General features: G+C 34.8%; 1 protein-coding gene across 2 annotated transcripts in view; it reads right to left on the bottom strand.

The window, feature by feature from the left end:
* SPRED1 (sprouty related EVH1 domain containing 1) overlaps window positions 1-24,472 on the bottom strand; it is a 97,903-nt gene that overhangs the window by 36,049 nt on the left and 37,382 nt on the right. For both annotated transcript variants that reach the window (XM_076004235.1, XM_076004236.1), the window contains one exon: window positions 9,954-10,128. In XM_076004235.1, the coding sequence (XP_075860350.1) occupies window positions 9,954-10,128 (175 nt within the window). The remainder of the gene's footprint in view (window positions 1-9,953; window positions 10,129-24,472) is intronic.

Here is a 24,472-nt window from a genome sequence, read left to right as displayed (position 1 = left end):
ATTAGGGAAATGCAAATGAAAACCACAGTGAAGCCGGGCGCGGTGGCTCACGCCTGTAATCCTAGCACTCTGGGAGGCTGAGGCGGGCGGATTGCTCGAGGTCAGGAGTTCAAAACCAGCCTGAGCAAGAGCAAGACCCTGTCTCTACTATAAATAGAAAGAAATTAATTGGCCAACTAATATATATAGAAAATTAGCCGGGCATGGTGGCGCATGCCTGTAGTCCCAGCTACTTGGGAGGCTGAGGCAGAAGGATCGCTTGAGCCCAGGAGTTTGAGGTTGCTGTGAGCCAGGCTGACACCACGGCACTCACTCTAGCCTGGTCAACAAGCGAGACTCTGTCTCAAAAAAAAAAAAAAAAAAAACCACAGTGAGTTGTTATCACTACACAACTATCAGAATGACTAAAATAAAAAAATAGTGAATATTTCAAATACTGGTGAGGGTGCTTAGAAAATGAATTGCTCACACACCGCTGCTGGCAATGTAACATGACATGGCCACTATAGAAAAAAGTTTGGCAGTCTTTTATAAAAGTAAACATGTAACGCCTAGCAAATGCACACTTGGTCATTTACCCCAGAGAAAACTTAGTCACAGGAAAACTTATACATGAAAATGTTCACAGCAACCCTATTTGTATTAATAATAGCCTAGAAACAGCCTAGATGCCCTTCAATGAGTCAATGGCTAAACAAACTCTGTACATACATATAATAGAATACCACTCAACAAGAAAAAGGAACAAACTCCTGAGACATTCAACCATTTGGATGAATCCTAAGGGAAACATGCTAAATGAAAAAAAAGATTACATACTTATGATTCCATTTGTATAACATTTTTGAAATGACTAAATCATAGAAACAATTGAGAGAACAGATTGGTGGTTGCCAGACTAAGAGGGAAGCGGATGTGGTTATAAAAAAAGCAACAGGAAGAAGAGATTCTACTGTCACTGAACTGTTGTGTATCTTGTCTGTGGTGTAGATACATGTGATAAACCTAAAACTGAGGAAATCTGAATATGGTGGATTGTATCCTGGTTGTGTACAGTATAGTTTTGTAAAATGTCACTGGAAAAACTGGGTAGAGGGTATCCAGAAGATTTCTATATAATTTTTTACAATAGCAATTAATCATCTAAATTATCTCAAAAATTCCCATTAAAAAAGTCTGTGGAACACTTGCAAAACCAGATTTCATAAAAATTAGTATCAAATTCTGGTGAGGGGGTGGGGAACATAACACTTCCTTATCACGATAAAGGATACCTCAAAACAACAGCCATGATCATACTTCTCTGTGCAACATTAGAAATTCTACTAAATTCACAAAGACGATAAAGAGATCCTCAATCACCAATATTGTATAACATTATTCTGGAAGTTCTAGCTAGCACCGGAAAAAAGGAAAAGTTGTAGGAAGACCTTCAAAAGATACCAGAAATGATTTTTCTAAAAAAAGTATCATTTACAACAGTACCCTACATTTTTATATATCTAAGAAAAAACTCAAGTGAATGTATCTATATGGGACAAAAGATAAATTGTCTACAGTTCTGAAAGAATAAGCAAAAAATATACTCTACTCTAAAAAAGTTAAAGAAGACTAATGAGGAGAACTCGTGCTGGCAGATTAACTAAACTCTACATAAAGTTACAATAATTTAAAAAGTGTACATAAAAATAACAGAATACTAGTCACCTCAATCAACTGACAAAACAGTGACACTAAATAGGAGGTGCTATGGACTGAACTGTGTCCCCCACCCTACCAAGTTCATATGTTGAAGTCCTAACACCCATTCATTGTGACTATATTTGGACACTGGGCCTGATGAGGAGGTTATAAAGCCTTAAATGAGGTCATAAAGGCAGGGCCCTAAACTGACAGGGCTAGTGCCCTTCTAAGAGGAAGAGACAACAGAGTTCTCCCTCTCTAGGCTATGTGAGGATATCTTCAGAAGGTGATACTCTGCAAGCCAGGAAGAAACAGAAACTCAGCCGATACCTTGATCTTGGACTTCCCAGCATCCAGAACTGTGAAAAAATAAATTTCTGCTGTTTAAGCCACTCAGTCTATTATATTTTGTTATGGCAGCCCAAGTAGACTAATAAAGTTTAGTACATAGAAAGGACTCAAACTGTGGTTGATTAAACAAAGGAATAATACAATCAACCAATCAATTAAAAGCATGACACATTCAAATTATAATTTAGATTCTAATAAAAGTAATAAGGCAACATTTGAAAGCTAATAAGATGAATAATTTGAGGTCAGAGTTTGGGCTTTAATTTAGCTATTGGGGAGGCTTTTATAGTTTAATGGCAATTGGAATTAATGGAAAGTATGTGAAATATATTATGAGATATATCACAATAAAGCAATAAAAGAGAAAGATGATAAATATATGCAACAATTACATACCTATAATTAAAATTTTTTTAATCTTTTAAAAAGAAAGATGAAGACAAGATAATCTTGATGAGCTTAACAGACCAAATCAACCAATATAAATCAATGCATAACTAAATAATAGAATGAGGTTAGTTTAAAATGAATAGTAAAGAGGAAATGTAACAGTCAATAAAAAGTGTGCATAAGAAAGGTGAATGTATTAAGCTGAAATTGTCTGAAAAGAGAAAATAAAGGCAACCAGGGAGGTAATTTGGGACATATTCTAAATCTTAATTTTCAGGACCCAGGCATCATAAGGTTCCAAAAGAAAGGGTATAGAAATACAACAGGCATTTTTTTTCCTCTTCAAAAAATACTGAACAATGTTAAAGAATTAACTGTTGCAAAACAACTGCTCAGAGAAAGTCACAAAATTCATTTTTGTGCAGAAAGTCATTAGTAATAGCACAATTGAGTACATTTGCAATAGAATGACCCTGGAATGAACAGGTAATTTTGAACTGGTTGAATGTTATTATTAGCATTTCTCACAATTCCAATTTTTCACAGCAAAATTGGTTTGCCTAAGCTACTTTCTTTAATCCAATTTTCCTATCTGTGACAATAAAAAGGAAACTCTTCCCTGCCATTATTGTTTCCTGAAGACTAACAAGATGTCTACCTACATTCTCTATTCCATGGAAACTCTTAATATACTATTCTTGGGCCGGGCGTGGTGGCTCACGCCTGTAATCCTAGCACTCTGGGAGGCCGAGGCGGGCGGATTGCTCAAGGTCAGGAGTTCAAAACCAGCCTGAGCGAGACCCCGTCTCTACTCTGAGTAGAAAGAAATTAATTGGCCAACTAATATATATAGAAAAAAAATTAGCCGGACATGGTGGCACATGCCTGTAGTCCCAGCTACTTGGGAGGCTGAGGCAGAAGGATCGCTTGAGCCCAGGAGTTTGAGGTTGCTGTGAGCTAGGCTGACGCCATGGCACTCACTCTAGCCTGGGCAACAAAGCGAGACTCTGTCTCAAAAAAAAAATACTATTCTTTATAGTTCCATATTTATTAATGTAAAAGAGGGGAGTGCACTGTCTTAAGTTCAATGCATGTTGCTTCTGATGAACTAGGAGTAACTCAGTAAGGCAAACACATGAAAATGATTGCCTTTGAGAAAAAGATAGATTAAAGACAAAGGACATAAGGGCCAGATTATAAATATTTTCTATGTTGAGATAAAGAGATGAAATTATCTTTAGCAAATTATTGGGGAATACTAAAGGAATATTAGACCCAAGCTTTAGAAGCTTCCTTATGGTAGCTAGAAGGAGCTAAGTAAAACTGAGCAATGAAAATAATGAGGAAGCTTATTTGCAGTAACACGGGCAAGATACGGGAAAGGCAGAGATGAAAAGAATGAAATAAAACCAAGAATAAAGATCTGTAAAGTCAAAGCTAGACCTGGTTAGGGGGTAGGGGGAAAATAAAGATCTGTTTGAATAAGTGAAGGAAGCACTGATAATTCCTACGTTTTTAACTGTTACTGACACACATTTTGATACATTCACCAAAGCAGAAAGTACAAGATCTTACATAGTATAGCATAAGAACTGAATCAAGAAGATAAATTCATTCTACTTTAATACTCCTCAAGATTTAAGATCTGAACATAAAAACTAAAATATAATGCCTTATTCATAACATAAATCATTTTTACACAAATGTTACTCACCCTTCTCAGTAAAGTCTTCCTTGGCCACTCTCTATATATTTGAACCAAGCTTTCCTCACCACTCCCCATAAAATTCCCTATACTCCTTTCCCTAATTTGTTTTTAACCCTTAGCAATGTCTAGCATATTATCTATTTTACTTACTTTAATATTTATTTATCCCTCACTACAATATATAGTCCAGCCCAAGAACTGAGACTTCTATCTTTGTTTATATATTTCCAGTGCCTAGTATCTAGCACACAGTAGCTGCTCAACAATATTTGTTGCATGAATGAATGAAAGACTCACCTTTAAAAAGGGAGTATTAAAAGGGAAAGTATTCTCTTTTTTTAACTGTAAGATTCAATGAACTTCAGTAGACATACTGTCTCTACTGGAATGAATGAAAGAGTGGTCTAAGAGACTGACAGGAGAAATTTAGATTGAATTTAAAAAGAAAATAATAAAAAAGATACTGAAGCGAGAGGAATCTAGTGAAATTAGAAAATTGGGGCACAAAGTAATAGAGAAGATATGGAATCGAAGAGCAGCAAGAAGAGAATAAAAAATAAATGACAGGAAATTATAAAATTCCTCAAATGGAACAGTTTGGGTAACAACCAGATCCAGGAAAGTAGCTTGCTGAAATGAAGAACAGAAGGTCAAGACTGCAAAGAAAAGAAGCCAAGAATGATGATGAGGCTCAGATGTGGAAAAGCTGACTATGGGAAGGAACTACTAAGGTCAGTAGCTGAAAATGAAACCTGGAAGATGGTGATCTGAATGGGACACAGAGTCAATAACAGAATTTATGTATGTGGGTGATAGAGTAATAACTTGTAAGGGGAAGAAGGAACAATAAAAATGCTGTACCATCTCTATTTCTAACTGTGTGGTATTACAGTGAATAAGAGAACCTAGTATCTCTCTCTTTTTTTTTTAAAGAACCTAGTATCTTTCAAGAGACAAAACTGCTAGGAAGGCTGAATCCTAAGGAAAAGCTAGTTAAGGCAATTGGGTTTTAGTGGAGGAGCACTTCTATAGAAGGATTGAGGTTTCACAATGGAATAATTCACAGAGGCACAGTGGAAAAGCTTAGCAGGAATTTCTTGTTCTGTACTTTTATATAAAAGTTCAACCCAAGGCAGAAAGATGTTTCCCTGGTCTTTTAAGATTTCCCCATAACAGAAAGGGGGTGAGTCTCATTTTTAATAAAGCCACTGATATATTATAACTACTTTATTTTCTTCCTAGAAAACAAATATTCTAATTTTGTTTTAAGTTCCAATAATGGGAAAGAAACCCCATTTTTAAAATGTGTTATTTTTAAACAATAGACCCATTCATTTTAAAGGCACTTTAATTTCTATATAAAAAATTTATCCACAACCTAATTACTTATTAATCCTAGAAACAATTCCTTAATCTCCTTGGCAACTTCCTAAACTGGAACTATTTCTTGATTTTCATTTCTCCATTTCAGTATTACCCTTGTCACTCTAAGTTTATAATGGTAGCTGTTTTATAACCTTGCATTTTCTTGTTTGCACAGAGCATCTTCAGTGATTCGGGTGTTTTAAAAGAGTCCTAACTATATATCCTTCTACTTAGCCTAGTCCATCTTTTATCATATCTTAGCACAGAATATACTTTAAAAAGCATAACTTTAGCAAATTTTAATAAAATTAGCAAATTTAGACTATTTTCTTGTCCACTATATAAACTTTTTAAAAAGCGATTTTAGATCCCCATGGTAATTAAAAACTGTGGCTAGCAGTAAATAGATATTTTAGCAAACTTTTTATGTTATTATATTACTGACCATTAATTTGAGTACTTATAAAGAATCTAAAAGTGTATAATCCAGTGTTTTAAATTTGCACATCACATACATTAACTAAAAATGGTCAAATAACAATCTAATATCTGTAAGATATTAGTCTTCTTCTCACAAAGAAGCAGCACTGTTTCTATCATAGGGGTTGTGGAGCTCTCTGTAAAAATCACCTACACAAATCAACAGCTGAATTAAGGCTTTAAGGTTTTAAAGATTTAGAATAAAATGGAGGATACAGTTTATAGACATCAAGAAAGAAGCTCTAAGAATCTGTTCTTTGTAAAGACAACTCCAGCCCCAAATGTCTGCGAGAAAGGTAATACTTTCATTTTCCTAGGCTACAACACCAAAGCCTGGTGTTTCTTTCAAATTTTTTCTCAATCATCAATAAAGTATGAAAGCCAATTATGTAGAGCAGTGCTTTCCAACCTTTTTTCCCTTGGACACACAGAGAGAAGTAACATTTATAAGGCAGGCAGTATGGAGGCTATACAACTACTTTATCCTATTCCTGGCACACAGGCTGAGAAGCTCTAATTTAGAGTATCAAAAGGATAACACAGAAAATAAACTCTACCTTTTTAGGCATCATAAAGCAAAATAAGTTACAGGTAAGCAACACAGGAAATAATCATTTCTAATCACTTTGAGAGAATGAATGAATGAAATGAATGAGCACTGATCTAATTACACAAAATGATGTCTTCTTGAAAAAGTCCCGGGCAGCCTGCTCTTTATTTGTTTCCCTTTTCTTGTAAGAGAGAAATATAATCTTTGTGAAGTACAACAAGACTGATTTTTAGTATAAGTAATTGTAAATCAAAGGCTGGGAAAATCTTCTGCCCAAGTGGTTCTCTCATCATTGAGAAAAGCCATCTTCCTTCTTCATTAGTATTACCAGTATTCTAACTTAGGAACATTCTTTAGAATATTATCTCATATTTAATAGCCACACAAGTGGCCATATGCTCCTCTTCTTACTATAATATTTATTCTTTCTTAAAGGGTACAGGTTTTATTCATGGGTATGAGGGACAAGAATCTCACTTCTAGAATTCATCTAAGGTAGTGGATTCTAAGATGTGACCAACAGGAAAAACAGGCACAGAACAGTGTTTAGCAAGTTATCTTTTATATAAGTAACTATTACACAGAAACTATTAGAATGCACTGTTTATTCATTGAGAAGGCTTTTAAAAGTAAGCAATCATTAATTTAGGAGGAACTTTATAGATTTACAGACTCAGTAATCACAGAGTACTTCTTTAAAAAAAAAATTCAAGAAACTAGAACCCAGAAAAATGGATTAAAATAAAACCAATCAATAAAAACACCTACAGAAATGGACATTAATGATCCCCCAAATGCAATAATAATGATACTTCAATTCTATTATTGGGCTCTTCAGAACCAGTCTTGGTCAGAAGGGGCTAATTAATCTGCTTATTTCAATGTCACTGTATCATCTGTCTTTAGACTCCACAAAACTTTGCTATTTTACTTTATTGCCATGAGTAATGTCTCTGCCCTTGATCATACAAGTCCCCACAACCTAGAATGTTTTACTATAGCTAACTCCTATAAGAAATAATGGCAACTCTCCAACTGAAAGGAATTTTTTCATTATGCCTACACTAAAATATGTTTATTATCCCTGTTTCACAAATAACAAGCTTCCTCAAGGAGAAATGGATAGGTGAAACAACAGGTGTTCTGATTCTTGGTCAGTACTTCTAGCAGAACAATCTATTTTCTTGTTAGTCTATCATGATTCTCTGCCCTGGGCCTAGGTTAAGTGCTCTTTATTTTTAAGCCCTGTTGTAGGGAATAAATTTGTGTTCTGTTTGAATTCCAGGTTGATTTTCACTAGCTTTATGTTAAAACCACACCCTGAACACACACCTAATCTATCAAACTGAACTATTTCTGATCAGCCTCACTCCCAGTTATATAGATTTGGTCCCTTATCATCCTAAAGTAAACTGTTCATCTTCATTATATCCATTATTCTGTTTCACTGATTTTTTTTCTTTATTTCACATCTAGTCATCTGTTCCTTGTTCTTGTATTTCTTGCAAGCTTGTTTTCCTCCAACCCTTACTCCATATTTAACTTCTTTCTTCAACTCTTCTATTCTTACTTAAAATAAGTTTCACTTTAAAACGATGACTTAGATCTTCACTCTTTCACTCAGTTTCTAAAATTTACAACTTCTTCTCTAACAACATTCTCCAGTTATCATTAGCTCAGACTAGAAGCATTATACTCTAGGACAGGCCACCATAGGCCCTTTCTTAGATGTCTCCCAGCTCAAAAAAGTATTAGCATATGCCAGATACCATTTTACTCAAGGCCAGAACCACCTTTGAATATTTAAACTTTTTAAAGAGACATATTAAATGTATTATTAAATATTCACTTCTGACTTCAACTGGGGTTTCCTACAATACTAAAAGCACATTCCAGATAATTGAGAAACATTATATAAGGTGTAACACAGGTGAATCATAACCTCATAAAACAGAGTTGAAAAGCTTTTTATTTGGGATAACTCCCTTTAACTGAAGGGGAAATTGGGGTACAGTCAAGTTAAGCAACTTTCTAAATTACTGAAATGACTCAGTCATAAAAAAAAATATCAAGAAACCAAGATTTAAAACTAAAAGTAAGTTGTATTCAAAATGTTCATGTATGAAAGAATTATTTGGAACTTAAAACACATTTCCAATAGGAACACCACAGGTGCTAAATAAAGTGGTTCACAAATATATATTTAAAGAGAATTCTAGTTATTTCCAAGGGTCTTAGAAATTTTTGACACTTTATTTTGATTTTGCTTCTAAGTGTATGTTCTCCTTTCCTTAATGTAGAAAAGACACTAATATAACTCAGCTTTTTCTGATATAATTGTTTTTGGCTCACAAATGAAATAAAGTGAAAGAGATTTCCAAACTAATTAAAAGAGAACAAATAATTAACATTATCAAAGGTTAGACTGAAAATTTAAAATACATACATGAAAGAAAAGAGACATCTGAGTGGAAGATAATAGTGCTAAAAATTACACTGCGCACCAGGTAGTTTTATGAGCCTAGAATAAGTAAATTAATATGTGGGAATGACTTTGGCTATGTTCCAATAAAACTTAATTTACAGATACTGAAATTTTAACTTTATATACTTCTTATGTTTCACAAAATTATTATTTTTTGATTTTTTTTCCAGCCATTTAAAAATATAAAAACCATTCTTAGCTCACAGGCAATATAAAAACATGTGGCAGGCCTGAATTTGTCCTATGGATTATAGTTTGCCAATCTCTGGTCTAAGGAATAGTGGGGAGAAGAGAAGGCAGGATGTAACTAGTTTAATAACTAAGGGGACTATTCATGAATGTGCCTGCATTAAACCTAAAGGGAAATGCAGAACCCCACCTCCAACAAGTATGCATTAATGTCGGTCTCAGTAAAAAGGAAAATGTCATATTTCACTGTCTTTAACATAAAAACAGCTCTAAAAACTTAATGATTCATGGACAAATATAATTCTCATAACAATATACTAATCATAATTTTATTTTATTTTATTTATTTATTTTTTTTGAGACAGAGTCTCACTTTGTTGCCTAGGCTAGAGTGAGTGCCGTGGCGTCAGCCTAGCTCACAGCAACCTCAAACTCCTGGGCTCAAGCGATCCTTCTATCTTAGCCTCCCAAGTAGCTGGGACTACAGGCATGAGCCACCATGCCCGGCTAATTTTTTCTATATATATTAGTTGGCCAATTAGTTTCTTTCTATTTATAGTAGAGACGGGTCTCGCTCTTGCTCAGGCTGGTTTCGAACTCCCGACCTCAAGCAATCCGCCCGCCTCGGCCTCCCAGAGAGCTAGGATTACAGGCGTGAGCCACCGCGCCCGGCCTAATCATAATTTTAGTTCTGCAGAATCATATTGCAGAAAATATTCTAATATTATAGCAATAGATACATAATTCATTACCATTTTGTCCCTGAGTCGCTCTCCACGGATGAAAAAGTCAGCACAGCCATTCTCTTCCTGATGAGGGACTTTGAAGACAGTGACGCTGCTTAGTCCACTCCCTCCAAGTGGTAACCATCCACCACTTGAGTCATCTCGGGTCATCACCACAGCTCGCACTCGTGCATAACTATTACTAAAATAGATGCAAAGATCAGGAATTAGCTTTTCCATAAACAAAAAACAGCCTAGTGTCAGTCTTATTTGAGAAACCAAAGACCACATTAGTTAATGTGTGGTGACTAAAGTATTTACTATTTCCATGACAGTCCACAGAAAGTAACCTACTTGAAAGAGGTCAAAGCCCACAAACTAACTTTATAGATTATCCTTTATTTTGAAGACTAACTTCATAAAGACTAGAGACCTCATTTCAATTCATCATTTCAGTAGTTCAAGCACATCTGACTGCCATGGAACAAGTTGTAAAGAACTCCAGAGACAAATATTATCAAACTATATAGGTTACCCTCAAATTTGTCTATGTATGTACTTTTGCCGTACTTATGTACTAAGACAAATTACTGCTGTATTTTAGCACATTTAATTGTGGCATCTCAAAGTTTCTTAACAGTTCTGGAATACATTATAAATAAAATGCTGAAACAAACATGCTTAGCTTAGATGCCACAGTTTTTATTTCTTCTACCAACTGGGAATCTAAACCACTTAGACAAATGTTCTGTTTAAATTAATTAAAAGGCAAACTGGTGTACTGAAACCTTTCAGACATTTTTTTTTTTTTTTGGCAGACTCTACTCTTTTTCTTTTTTTTTTGAGACAGACTCTCACTCTGTTGCCCGGGCTAGAGTGCCGTGGCATCAGCCTAGCTCACAGCAACCTCAAACTCCTGGGCTCAAGCAATCCTTCTGCCTCAGCCTCTCAAGTACCTGGGACTACAGGCATGCGCCACCATGCCCGGCTAATTTTTTCTATACATTTTTAGTTGGCCAATTAATTTCTTTCTATCTTAGAAAATTATACTGAATATAACTTAATCATGCCTTGGTTAGTATGAATATCAATAGAGGTTCTATGTAACAATTCTGTGCTTCTTAACATACATCTGCTTTAAATTGCCAATTGCCACTTCTGCTGTTATTGTACTTATCTGAAAGCTCTCCTCTGCTTTTTTTTAACTTTACATATTTATATTTATTGAGGAATACTTTACATATAATAACATATGTAAAATAAAGTATCGATTTTAAACATGCAAAATTGAACAAATTCTGACAAATGTAATATATTTGTTGCTATGATCCAAATGTTTGTGCCACCCCCCCCCAAAAAAAAAAACTCATACATTGAAATCCTTATCCCCAAGGTGATGGTATTAGGAGGTGGGATTTTTAGGTGATGATTAGAGCATTTTTAGTGCCCTTATAAAAAAAGATCCCAGAAATCCTAGCTGACCCTTCCACCATGTGAAGACACAGCTAGAAAGCACCATCCATGAGCCAGGAAATAAGCCCTCAAAAGACACTTAATCTACTGGCACCTTATCTTGGACCTCCCAGCCTATAAATTTTTGTTGTTTATAAGCTAGCCAGTTTATAGTATTTTGCTATAGCTGCCTGAACAAAGACACATGTATAACCAACATGAAAAATCAAAACATGGAACCTTTTCATCACTCCAGAAAATTCGCTTATGCTAAACACAGAGATCAGTTTTGCTTGTTTTGGGCTTTCATATAAATGGAATTAAACAGAATTACCACGTGTACCCTTTCTCATGTTGTTTTGGGTATCAGAATATCTTTCTTTTTTTTTTTAAGTAGTACTCTAATTGAATAAATATATCACAATTTATTTATTCTTTCTTACACTGATGGGCATTTGGATTATTCCTAGTTGTTGGCTATTATGAACAGAGCTGTTATAAAATTCTTATACATGTTTTTTGTAAACATGATTTCTCATAATCACCTCGAAATGGAATTTATGGGTTACAAGATAGATGCATGTTAAACTATATGAGAAACTAACAAACTCTTTCCCAAAGTGGTTGCAACTGTTACACATTCCCATCAATAATGTACCATAGTTTCACGTCCTCCACATCCCTCACTAATATGTTGTGTTTTTAGTCTTTAATTTTACTTATTTTAGTGAATACACAGTGGTATCTCATTGTGGTCTAAATGTCTATTTGCCTGACGGCTCATGATGCTGAACATCTTCTCATGTGCTTATTGGTTACTTAATTTATATTTTTTCCAGTCTTTTGACTCTTTTTATTATGCTGTCTTTTTATTATTGGTTTTTAGAAATTATATATTCCGGACACAAGTCTTTTGTCGGAGAATATACTTTTAAAGTTGCACTGTGTTGTGGTTAAGAGTGAAGATTCTAGAGTCAAACTTTCATAAGTTGGATCTTGGCTCAACAACTTATTAGCTGTGTGACCTTGAGGTTACTAAGTCATTATGTCTCAGTCTAATCTGTGAAATGACAGCACTCACCTTTAATAAATGTGAACAAGGCCTGACACAATATACCCACACAATATACCCCATGTAGGTAGTAATTATTATTATTATGATAACAAAGTATTGGAAATTAAAGAAGATGCCATCCTGGTAATTCAAAGCCAGCTAGGACCTGGGAAATAATCGAATTTACATGGTAAACCATAATTCTCTATGACTGGGGTCACAATAACTTTCACATAGAAGCTCTAAAAGGTTTTAGCTTTACAGGTAACTATTCTGAGCTTTTAAATTATTCAGTTATTCAGAGGCTCTGATTCTTATCTGGGCCCAATTCTTGCCAATGGTCAACTCAAAGAAGTGGTCAGAGGAGGAGGTAAGGGTGCATAAGGCTGGGTTGCTGTAGACTTCAAACTGGAATCCTTCTTCCAGGATAGGCTGAAGTACGTACCTCTACAATAAATAAACACAATATGCATCTTTAGCTTCATTTTTAAAAAATTTCAACTGGTATTTCAATAAAGGTAAAGGCAAAAGAAGACAACCAAACATGACCAAATTTTGCTTCAGTCGTACTGATCAATGTAGTTTCTTTTGAAATATCAGTACTGCATTATATATGAGCCAGAATAACTCTAAAGTAATACTTTACTACATTTTGCATACAAATGTATATTATGGCAGTATTTTCAAATGTGCATATTGGTAAAATAGTACTTATCAAATTAAGGGTCTAGTCATAGAAAATTTTACAAGCCCTAATATAGTTTTAACTGTCTAAAATGCAAAGTGTCCATGGCCTTCTTCCTCTTCTAGTTCTTTTCTCCCCTGTGGCATACTCTTGCTTTGTGATTACCGAACCTACTGTATAACCTCTGAACTGCTGGAAAAGTAGAATGCCCAAGGAAGACACAGTTTGGAGATTTTATCAAATGTTTTCTCCTTGTTTTATGTGTCCATTATAAGGAAAAATCAGGTTTAAAACACTTGAGATGTTTAATTGTTAAGCTCCTTAAAGAACATACAGACTCCAGGGAGAGACCAGAATATACCAAGAAGCCAGATAATGTGACCACGATACTGTACTCCAGACTTACACATGCATTATAATGCACTAAATATTTTTGCAAACTTATAATACTTTTATTAACCAGTTCAATTTTGCTAGTATGAGGTAAAATAATATTTGTTCATGATGTTTACAAATTAAAATTCTATCTGTCCCCTATCCTTATTGTTACCAACTATTATGTTAAGAATAACATGTATTCCATTCAACTAAGTGGGAAAAAAAAGTTACCAAGCACTAAGGCACAATATTTACTACTATGGAATTCTATTGATAATTGATGTTATACTGGCTTCATTTTTGAAATACAGTCATGTGCTGCATAACCATATTTAGATGAACAATGGACCCCCATATACAATGGTAGTCCCATAAGATTATAGTACTATATTTTTATTGTACCTTTTCTATCTTTATATATTTAGATACACAATTAATTACCATTGTGCTACAGGTACCTAAAGCACATTAACATGCTATATAAGTTTATAGCCTAGGAGCAAGAGGCTACACTTATAGCCTAGGTTGTGTAGTAAGCTACAGTACCTAGGTTTGTGTAAATACACACTTTGCTGTTCACACAACAAAATTGCCCAACAATGCACTTCTCAGAATGTATACCCATCATTAACACATGACTATTACTTGACATATTTTTGTTCCCTTGGAAGTGTAATAATTTATGGTTTACTTGAGAGAGGATGCCATAACTCCACTAATCTAGCACTCAAGTAACTAATTTGCAACAAAAAGATATCTTGATGAATCTATAAATCATAGGACCTAAAAATCTACAGAAGAGGATCTTTGCCCTTTAGACCAAAAATGCTTTATCTCAGCTTTATGAATCTCTTGGAAGGGATTGTGAATCCCCAAAATTGTATTCAAATGTGAGTTTTTAGCCATATGTGTATTTTCTTCATTGGAGATAGTACATAGCTTCAATCACTATTTCAATAGTTATCGATGATTTACCCTGGCCTGCCAATTTAAAACCATGGTTATACAAAACAAACAAAATGACTTATACAGCTCTGGCTCTTCCTCAGATCTGTTTCTTAAATTTGGATACATTTCTAATTTGCTTCCTGGTCATCTATAATGTTTTTGGCTGACTGTTCTTAAGCTTAACATTTCTAAAATACATTCTGTCTTTTGCCTTTCTCTTCTCTCTATACCTCTCTCTTTTCTGTTATATACCCAATCAACGCCTTAATTCTAGCCCAGTGAAACCCATTTGGATTTCTGACCTCTACTGCATTATGATATACACTGTTTTAAGCCACTAAGTTTATGGTAATTTGTTACATAAGCAATAAGATACAAAAGATGAGGGAAAACTTGCTTGAGGATATGAAAGCAATCTATACACATGAAACAAAGATAAATGTTTTCCATTTCTAACTATAACAGTACCAAAACAAAATGCCCCCTCTAACTGAGAAAATTCTTAGAATCCCTTAAGATCTGTACAGTACAAGAATTATTTTTCCAGTGATGGATGTTTATAATGACAAAATATCCTTTTGCTCTCTATAGTATATTTTGAGTAAACATTTACCATTCAAATATTAAACATTATTAAAAAGATTGAATATAGGAAAAAGGTAAGCATTTAATAAAAGTAGTTTAGGGTGATATAGCACTTCACAGTTTAAGTACTTACTTTCTAGACCAGGCATCCTCAAACTACGGCCCGCAGGCCACATGTGGGCCGCCTAGCTCATTTATCTGGCTGGCCAGGTGATTTGCTGCGGCTGCCTGTCCTGCTTAGCAGCCGACTCGTCCAGGGCCCACAGTGCGCGCTCTCCAACAGTCTGAGGGACAGTGAACTGGCCCCCTGTTTAAAAAGTTTGAAGACCCCTGTTCTAGACTACATAGAATTTCGACGTTTGGAAGATAACCATATTACTACTCATTCATCTATTCACTTAACCAGTGAGAATTTATAAGCTACATAAACAAAACTGCAAATTTATGGTATCTTCCTTGTAGAACCTCATAATCTAGTGAACAAAGATATATTACTACAAAATGGAAATACAGGAGACTACTAATATTCATATTTGATGTGAGTTTGAATAGCAGTATATCAGGTAGAAAAAAGGCTAAGGACATGCCTTGGAGGGAGCATGACACAAGTATGTCATATTTAAGAACCAATATTAAGTTCATAGGGTAATGGTAGGCATAAGAAGAGGAGGAAAAGAACTTGCATACTACAATCATGGTTAGTATTCTCTTAATACAGAGACCACAGGATGATAATAAGCAAGGGAGCAGAATATAATGATTAGTACTTCAAAAGATCTAAGAATGAGAATAAGAGAACTGTACTGCATTAACTCTAACGAGGTAGGTACTTTTCTATCTTAGAGATAAAGAAATTAAGAACTGAGTTTGATTAGAAAGATGAAGATCTGAAATACTCCTTTAGCACTGGCAACTTTAAAAACTGGAGCAAATATTATTTTCCATGTAGTAATCATCAATCTATAGCATCACATGGCATTCTGTTGAAAAACAGATCTCCTAGGTTTCAAAGGCAGTGCTACCACGTAATAGTTATAATCTTGGGCAAAGTACTTAAGCTTTGTGTGCCCCCATTTTCCTGGTCTATAAAATGGGGATAATAACTATATATTGCAGTGTTATAAGAAGTAAATGAGGACATGCATATAAGTCCTTATAGCATATAAAGTGCTTAGCATTGTGCCTGGCTCATAGTTAGGTGCCAAATAAACATTATTATAATGACTTGATATATAGTAAGTCAACTTCATGTTACAGTATCTATATTCTCAAATTGTCCAAATATGTCTTTTTCTGTATTTATGGTTTTGTATATAACACACCCAGAAGACTGCCCTCTCTCAGAACTTTTTACTTTAAGAATTATTAACCGCAGCCAAATATCAAATATTATTTATCTAAGAATCCTACAAAGTGCTTACATGATGGAAGCACATACATTTAACGAAGTCATAGGTATCTGGGAGGTCTTCTGGAAGGAGAACTAAAACTAAAATCTGAAGGTTGAATAGAGGTTTTCACCCTATGCCTTTAGAATCAATCATCAATCATTCTAGGTTCTACTAGACAATAACATCAATCTGCCCAAGTAGTTCAAACTATAACTACTTTGTATGTTCCCTGCCTTCTGGCACCACTACAGTCCATTCCCCATGACTCCTTAATTATTAGCATTGATACGATACTGATACTAGACTTCATTTTGAAGCTAAGTTTATGTCAGAAGAATTGAATTATGAACAGTATTCATTGTCAACAAGAAAACACAACATAGAAGAGAGGAAGCCAACATTAATACTAGAGTTCATGATTAGATAAAAACATTAGAATAAAATATGGGAAGTTTAAAAATAATCTTATAGTGGGAAAGGCCAAAGATCCAGAGGCCATTAAAATATAAAAGGATAAATTCAACTATATTCACATTCCTACATAGAAAAACACCATAAACAATAAAGACAAATGACAAAAGTAACAAATTAAGGGAAAAAATGCATAATGTATGTATTAGTTTTCTATTGCTGTCATAACAAATTACCACACACTTAGTGGCTTAAAACAATGGCGTTGAAAGCCCAAAGTTTCATTGGGTTTAAATCAAGGTGTTGGCAGCACTGCCATTTCTTTCAAGAGGCTCTAAAGGAGAAACGTTTCTTTGCCTTTAGGCCATCCACATTTCTAGGTTCATGGCCCCCTTCCTCCACCTTCAACACCAGGTAAATTACTTACTTCTCTCTGAACGTTTTTCTGTAGTCTTATCTTTCTCTGACCACAGTCCTACAACCAGAAAAAATTCTACACTTTTAAGGACTCATGTGATTAGACCAGACCCATGCAGATAATCCAAGGATAATCTCCCTACATCAAAGTCCATAACTTTAATCACACTTGCGAAGTCCTAATATATTCACAGGTTCCGGGGATTAGGGTAAGGGCATCTTTGGGAAGTGGCCGGACACATTATTCTACCACAAATAACATATAACAGAAAAAAAGATATTACCATAACAATAACTCCAAAAATCAGTAAGAAAAAACAAATAAATCCAAAGGAAAAACTGGCAAAATTCATGAATAAAATCCACACAAGAAAAATATAAATGCCATGAAATATATATAATAAAAAGAAATTTAATTTTATTCACAATAAAAGGAATGCAAATTTTAAAAAGGTGACCTAATACCACGACATTTGTTAAACACAGGAGTTGGTGATGGTGTATAGGTATCAATTAGAACATGTTTGAAGGGTATTTTGGAAATATCTATCAAAATTTATTTTGTACAAATTCTGTCTCAACAAACTGTACTTATATTCTTTTCCTTTTACATGTACTAAATTATACCTCTATTAGCATAGTTTAAAGACAAGCATTGTTTCAAAAGAATAAAAGCAACCTAAATAAGAAAACAAGAAACTAATTAATTATAAAACACCTACCTATTTAATGGAGTACTATATAGTGATGACAAAATGAGGGGGCTATTTATATTGTCAAGTGAGCTGATCTGCAAGTTCTATTTTGTTTTTTTAATTATATGTTTAGTTGAACAACATGAGTTTGAACTAAAAAAGAAGTTACATGTTTATTATGCCACCATTTGTGAGGGAAAAACATACACACATATGCTTGTATATGAAGAAAATCTTTACACAAAACTGGTAACTGTCTCTCTAGTGAAAGGAAATAGGACAGAGGTACAATATAATTTTCTTTTCATTAAATATCCTTTTTATACTTTTTTAATTTTTTATCATGTGTACATATTACTCATTCAAAAATCAATTCACTAAATTTGTATACCTAAACACACACAATCCCTCAAAATATGAACTCAAGGGCTATGAACTCAAAATAACACTTGTCTCTGTAAAAGGAGTTAGAAATTTTATACATCTACCCTTTTAATACACAGGTGAATTTTCAGTGATGTAAAGATTGATTTTAACAGCTCTGTTTCTCTTCCTAATGTCAAAACCCTGCACAATACACTCCTTCCATCAACTTGAAAGAAACAACAGAACTCTGTCCACACCTACACCTATTCAAAATTTATTATTCTCCCCTGTACAGAAATAAACATACAATAGCAAATTACTAATCCTAATTTGATTGCACAATTATAGGACCTTTAAAAATTTTAGACATTTGTTCCTTCCAAATGCAACATAAATTGACTCAATTTTCACTGAAAATTTAACATCTTACAGCAGTGCTGTCCAATAGAAATATAATGCAAGCCACACATATAATTTTAAATTTGCTAGTAGTTACATTAAAAAAAATAAAAAGAGGATGGCAATAAAAATGGCATAGTAAGTAGCTCCGATGGCCCACCCCTTGAAAGAAACACTGAAAGACTGAGTAAAATTTGTCAGAATTAAATTGTCAGAACTCCAGAAAATGGTCAAAGATTTAAAGTGATAAACAAAGCCTGAATCAAGAAAAAGGTAACTTGTCTTTGGCCTAACTGTCCCCAGCCCCCTCCTTAGCACTGATCTTGAAGATGGCAGCCCACATACCCAGTGTAGATGCCTGGTCCCTAGGTTCCAACAGGAATAGAACAGACCTTAGTCTCAAAGAAATATGTTGTCTGTTCTAACTAGCCAGTGATGTACAGTAAGGACTGACACAAAGTATTTGCATTCCTCAAACACATTTTTTTTTTTTTTTTTTTGAGACAGAGTCTCACTTTGTTGTCCAGGCTAGAGTGAGTGCCGTGGCGTCAGCCTAGCTCACAGCAACCTCAAACTCCTGGGCTTGAGTGATCCTTCTGCCTCAGCCTCCCGAGTAGCTGGGACTACAGGCATGCGCCACCATGCCCGGCTAATTTTTTTTATATATATATCAGTTGGCCAATTGATTTCTTTCTATTTATAGTAGAGACGGGGTCTCGCTCTTGCTCAGGCTGGTTTTGAACTCCTGACCTTGAGCAATCCGCCCGCCTCGGCCTCCCAAGAGCTAGGATTACAGGCGTGAGCCACAGCGCCCGGCCCCTCAAACACATTTTAAGGCAAAAAACAACCAGCTGCCAGGCAGAGGGGACAAAATATTACATATACATTAGGCCAGCAATATCGATGCACTAAAGAGTCTAGGAGAAAAAGCTGGGGAGAAAGTTTCTTTAACCATTTACAAGCATTGACTATAGTTGATAGAAACAGATGAACGTGCATAGCGACTTTAGCCTTTAGCCGACAGCCGTAATACGACTTTTCTAATTTTTCATTTATCAAAATAAAATTGTGAACATTTAAAAATAACGTAATGAAAACATTTATGTATATGTTACCTATTCTGATTTACATTACAAGTAAAGCTGCCTGTAAAGTAACAAGCTTTCAGTGCTTTAAAGCTTTCCTCATCACACAAGAGCAAAACAGATTAGTCGTCAATGCACAGCACAAACTATCATGAGAACTGAGTGCAGGCTGTGGGCAAGGTTTCGCAGCCAGTGAGTGCCATACCGAAGGGGTTAAGGAATTAAAGCAATCAAGATTGACCCTGCATACTGGGGAATTTAGATACATGTTCAGAAGACCTGAGAGACTCTTAAGTTTTGACAATCTCTAGGATTGGCACAAGCAGAAGTAAAGGATAAGGAAGTAAAGGAACTATGCCATCATGCAGAGACAATCTGCAAAGACTGGGTTTTTATTTCTTTCTTTTCTTTTTTAAGCCCCGAGTATTGAAGGAAATCCGTCAAAACACAAGATGACCACACGCCAAAGGAACATAGACTTCAGGACTTACACGTCCTGATTTTGAAACCTACTACAAAGTTACAGTCATCAAAACACTATGGTACTGGCATTAGAACAGATCCATAAATAAACTCATTTATTTATAGTCAATTGATTTTTGAGAAGGATGGCAAGATTTTTCAATGGGGGGAAAAAGAACAGTCTCTTTAAAAAAAAAGATACTGGGACAAATGGATATCCACATGTACAAGAATGAAGTTGGACTCTTGCCTTACACCATGTACAAAAATTAATTCAAAATGGACTAAAGACTTAAATATAAGAGCTAAACTATATATCCTTTAGAAAAAATATATGGATTTGACAATGGATTTATAGATAACACCAAAGCATAAGCACTAAACAAAAAAAAATTAGACATCATGATTAACTTAATAATTATAATTATGAATAAGTAATAACTTAAATAACTAACTTGAATCCTTTAATAGCAAAGGATATTATCAAAGTGAAAAGACATCTAAGGATACCCTAATCATGAAAAAAAAAAAAGTGAAAAGACAACCTACAGAATAAGAAAAAGTATTTGCAAATCATATATCTGGTAAGAATCTGGTATCCAGAATATGTGAAGAATTCTTATAACTCAACAAAAAGACAAACCTATTAAAAGATGAGCAAAGAACTTTAATAGACATTTCTCCAGAGAAGATATACAAATGGCCAAAAAGCACTTGAAAAGATGTTGAACATCATCAGTTATCAGTAAAATACAACTCAAAGCATAATGAGATGCCACTTCACATCCACCAGGATTGTGATTAATTTAAAAAACAGAAAACGTGTTGACGAGGATATGGAAAATTGGAAGGTTCTACATTGCTGGGGAATGTAAAGGCTATTCCTTCTTGTGAATCCAATGTATTTATCATCTATATCTTTCATTAGTTACTACCCTTATGATTCCTCTAACAGCTATTATTTAACGTTTTAAACTTCTCCCATTTACCACATCTTACACTTCCCTATACCACCCATAGTTCCTCATGTAGAAGAAGGGCTAAATTTGACATTCAACATTTTCCTGTTCCATTACAACCTTCTCTCCCTACAACAATGAAAAATTATTTCATATGCAGGTAATGATAATACCAAAGGACATCTGCAATGTCCACTCTCAATGGGTTGTTTTCAGCAGAACCAAATAATCTCAGTTTCTATGAACTTGAACAGGACAATATTTAGCATTCTTAGTTTACAATATAGGCTAGGAAACACATCAGGGCAGCTTCAAGACTTCTCTTCAGCAGGAATCCTCACAACAATTCAGGAGGCTACTCTTGCTTCTTAAATGAAAATTCAGTAATAAAGGAATGACTCCCCAAAGGTGAATGCATGAATTACTCCTGGCTTGACTATCTCTATACAGTCCCTGCAAGAAAAGACCAAAACTCTGGCTTTCCACCAGGCATGGTTCATTCACAATTCTCCTAGTCCAGACACTATTTATCAATCAACAATGCTACCTTATAACACAGCTGACATTCCATTTTCATCAGGATTCCAGATGATCAGAATTAAAAAGTTAATCAAAGTCATTTTTTCATAAAGAACAGATTTGGTAAGCTCTTTATTACTATCCAAAACATAACTGCTAAAATAGGTGGGGACAAACTTACATACATACCTTATTTAAGGAGGTGCTTGATCACTGTAATTACTTTAATATCAGCTATCTGAATAAGACTATTGCCTGATTATACGTAACTTGATAATAATCTATCTGTATATGAATAAAAATCAACAAGAAATGACTTTAGTTATTTCTTACACATACAGATTTTTTAAATGATCTGAGTTGTAACAGATTTACAACAAATAACATAACTTCCAACAATATACCATCAAAAATATCACTGACCGGCCGGGCGTGGTGGCTCACGCCTGTAATCCTAGCTCTCTGGGAGGCCGAGGCGGGCGGATTGCTCAAGGTCAGGAGTTTGAAACCAGCCTGAGCAAGAGCGAGACCCCGTCTCTACTATAAAAAGAAAGATATTAATTGGCCAACTGATATATATGTAAAAAATTAGCCGGGCATGGTGGTGCATGCCTGTAGTCCCAGCTACTCAGGAGGCTGAGGCAGAAGGATCGCTCGAGCCCAGGAGTTTGAGGTTGCTATGAGCTAGGCTGATGCCACGGCACTCACTCTAGCCTGGGCAACAAAGCGAGACTCTGTCTCAAAAAAAAAAAAAAAAAAAAAATATCACTGACCAAGGTAGAAAAAAATTCTGGTAACATATTATAAAAAAAGAAAAGAGAACCATGGGATAATATTTTGAAATAACATCAAATATGTATCTGGAGTTTTGGGGACAGAAATCAGGTCAGGGAGTTTACCAGCTCCACCAGCCAATTTGTGCTGGCACAGGGTAGGTCTTAAGAGTGGAAAGTCAGGACATACACTCCTCTGAATCAAGCCTTTTGAGAAGAAAGCTTGGCAGCTGCTAATTAACCAAAAGAACAGGGATCCCTTTGGGGAATCAAAACAAAGACACTCCCTCTGATAACATTTCCCCAGTTAAACTAAAATAACCAAGTAAGATTTAGTTCCAGAGTTAGTTTTTCTTACAGTGAGATTTCCTTAACTCCTCAATTTTTCCGTACCAAATTACACAGATATTAAGTGGTACGGCAGGGATTCAAACAAAGGTCTGAATAGAAAGCCCATGCTTTTTGCATTTTATCACTGTCAACCAAGCAAATGCGTGGTTGTTATAACTTTTTAAAAATTAGTATTGATGCTAATATGTACTCAGCCAATCGGAAATAAATAATTTTATCTCATTCTTGGTTTCAAAGAGCTGCTGAATTCCTGTAGGGTAAGTTAAAATGAATCTCTCTTGAATTCATTCATGCACACACAAACACCTGCCTGCAATGTGGACATAATATGACTGCCAGAATGGGAAATTTAACAGGATCTCTGCTACTGAGTTATCTGAAGTGTACTAACAAGACTTCAAACCAAAGGGGTTTTAATTAAAAATAAAAATTCATATTAAAGTTGACTTTGGTTAAGGGTTCCTCATTTATCTTTCCCCATTAGCTCTATATTCATAAAATCCTTACAGTACTTTCTCAGAGCTCTTAAATCCTAGAATTGAGCCTCACCGTTTCTGATTTATCTGGCTTGGGTTATCTGCTTGCTAATCCCTAAACCAATCATACATCTGAGGCTAACCCACTCAAAAAAAAAAGGTCTGAAAGTGAAGAAGGGATGATTCCCCAAAGAAAAGTAGGGACCTCTTAACAGAAGAGTCAAGGTATGCTTGACAGACTAAAACAATAGACAGTCATTACAATATTGAAGGGAGTAATATGGGCATGTTTTTAAAAGAAGGCAAAAAAGAACTGTTTAAAGTAGGTGTCGAATCATGAAAGATGCAAGAGTATATAATATATACATTATCACTGCTTGAACTGGAAGATCACTGATGACAACAAAAATGAGTTAAATAGGAATCCTACTGGTGGAAGGCCTGGCATATTAAAAAGGGAATTGTTCTAGGCTTTTGTGCAGGGTAGATATGATTAAATTGGTATCTAAGAATACTTACATTGAAAAATAGGATCAGAAAACCTTGGAATAGCCAGCAGAGAAAGTAAGGCATCTACGAAGATACTATTTATATCCAGATGCTATTTGAATAATGTAGCATAGGAATACAGCAGTGTCTTTATAGATAGATCTAGAGAAGGAAGAATCCTCGATCTATTCCTTTTAACAAAACACACAGAATATGAGAGTAAGGAAAAGGGGGTGCCAAAATACAGGAGGCAAAGATAATCACCAAGACTATAAACTTGCAGGATTAAGTCCAGTGGGATTACATACAGTGTAAAGGATACAGAAAAGAAATTTTCAATCTAGAATAAGAGTTCAGTTGTGAAGTATAGTAAGAACATTCAAATGAAGTAACTAAAACTCCATGGAGAACCTAAATTGAACAACACCTAGCACATAATAAATGTTTGATAACAAATCAAATAGATGGATAAATGAATTTATTTTATGTTTTTTACAAGACCAACAATGCAATAAACAGAAAGTATCCAAAGACAAGTAAGACACAGCTCCTTTTCTCAAAGTATTCACAATACAACTAACATAAATAAAAAATACAATAAGGGCAATAATTCTTATAAATTCCCATTGCAATTCACAGGAACAAGTGATT

Source organism: Microcebus murinus, chromosome 6 (genome assembly GCF_040939455.1).
Source record: "Microcebus murinus isolate Inina chromosome 6, M.murinus_Inina_mat1.0, whole genome shotgun sequence".
Classification (NCBI taxonomy): Eukaryota; Metazoa; Chordata; class Mammalia; order Primates; family Cheirogaleidae; genus Microcebus; species Microcebus murinus.
This window is presented reverse-complemented; position numbering and strand designations above follow the sequence as displayed.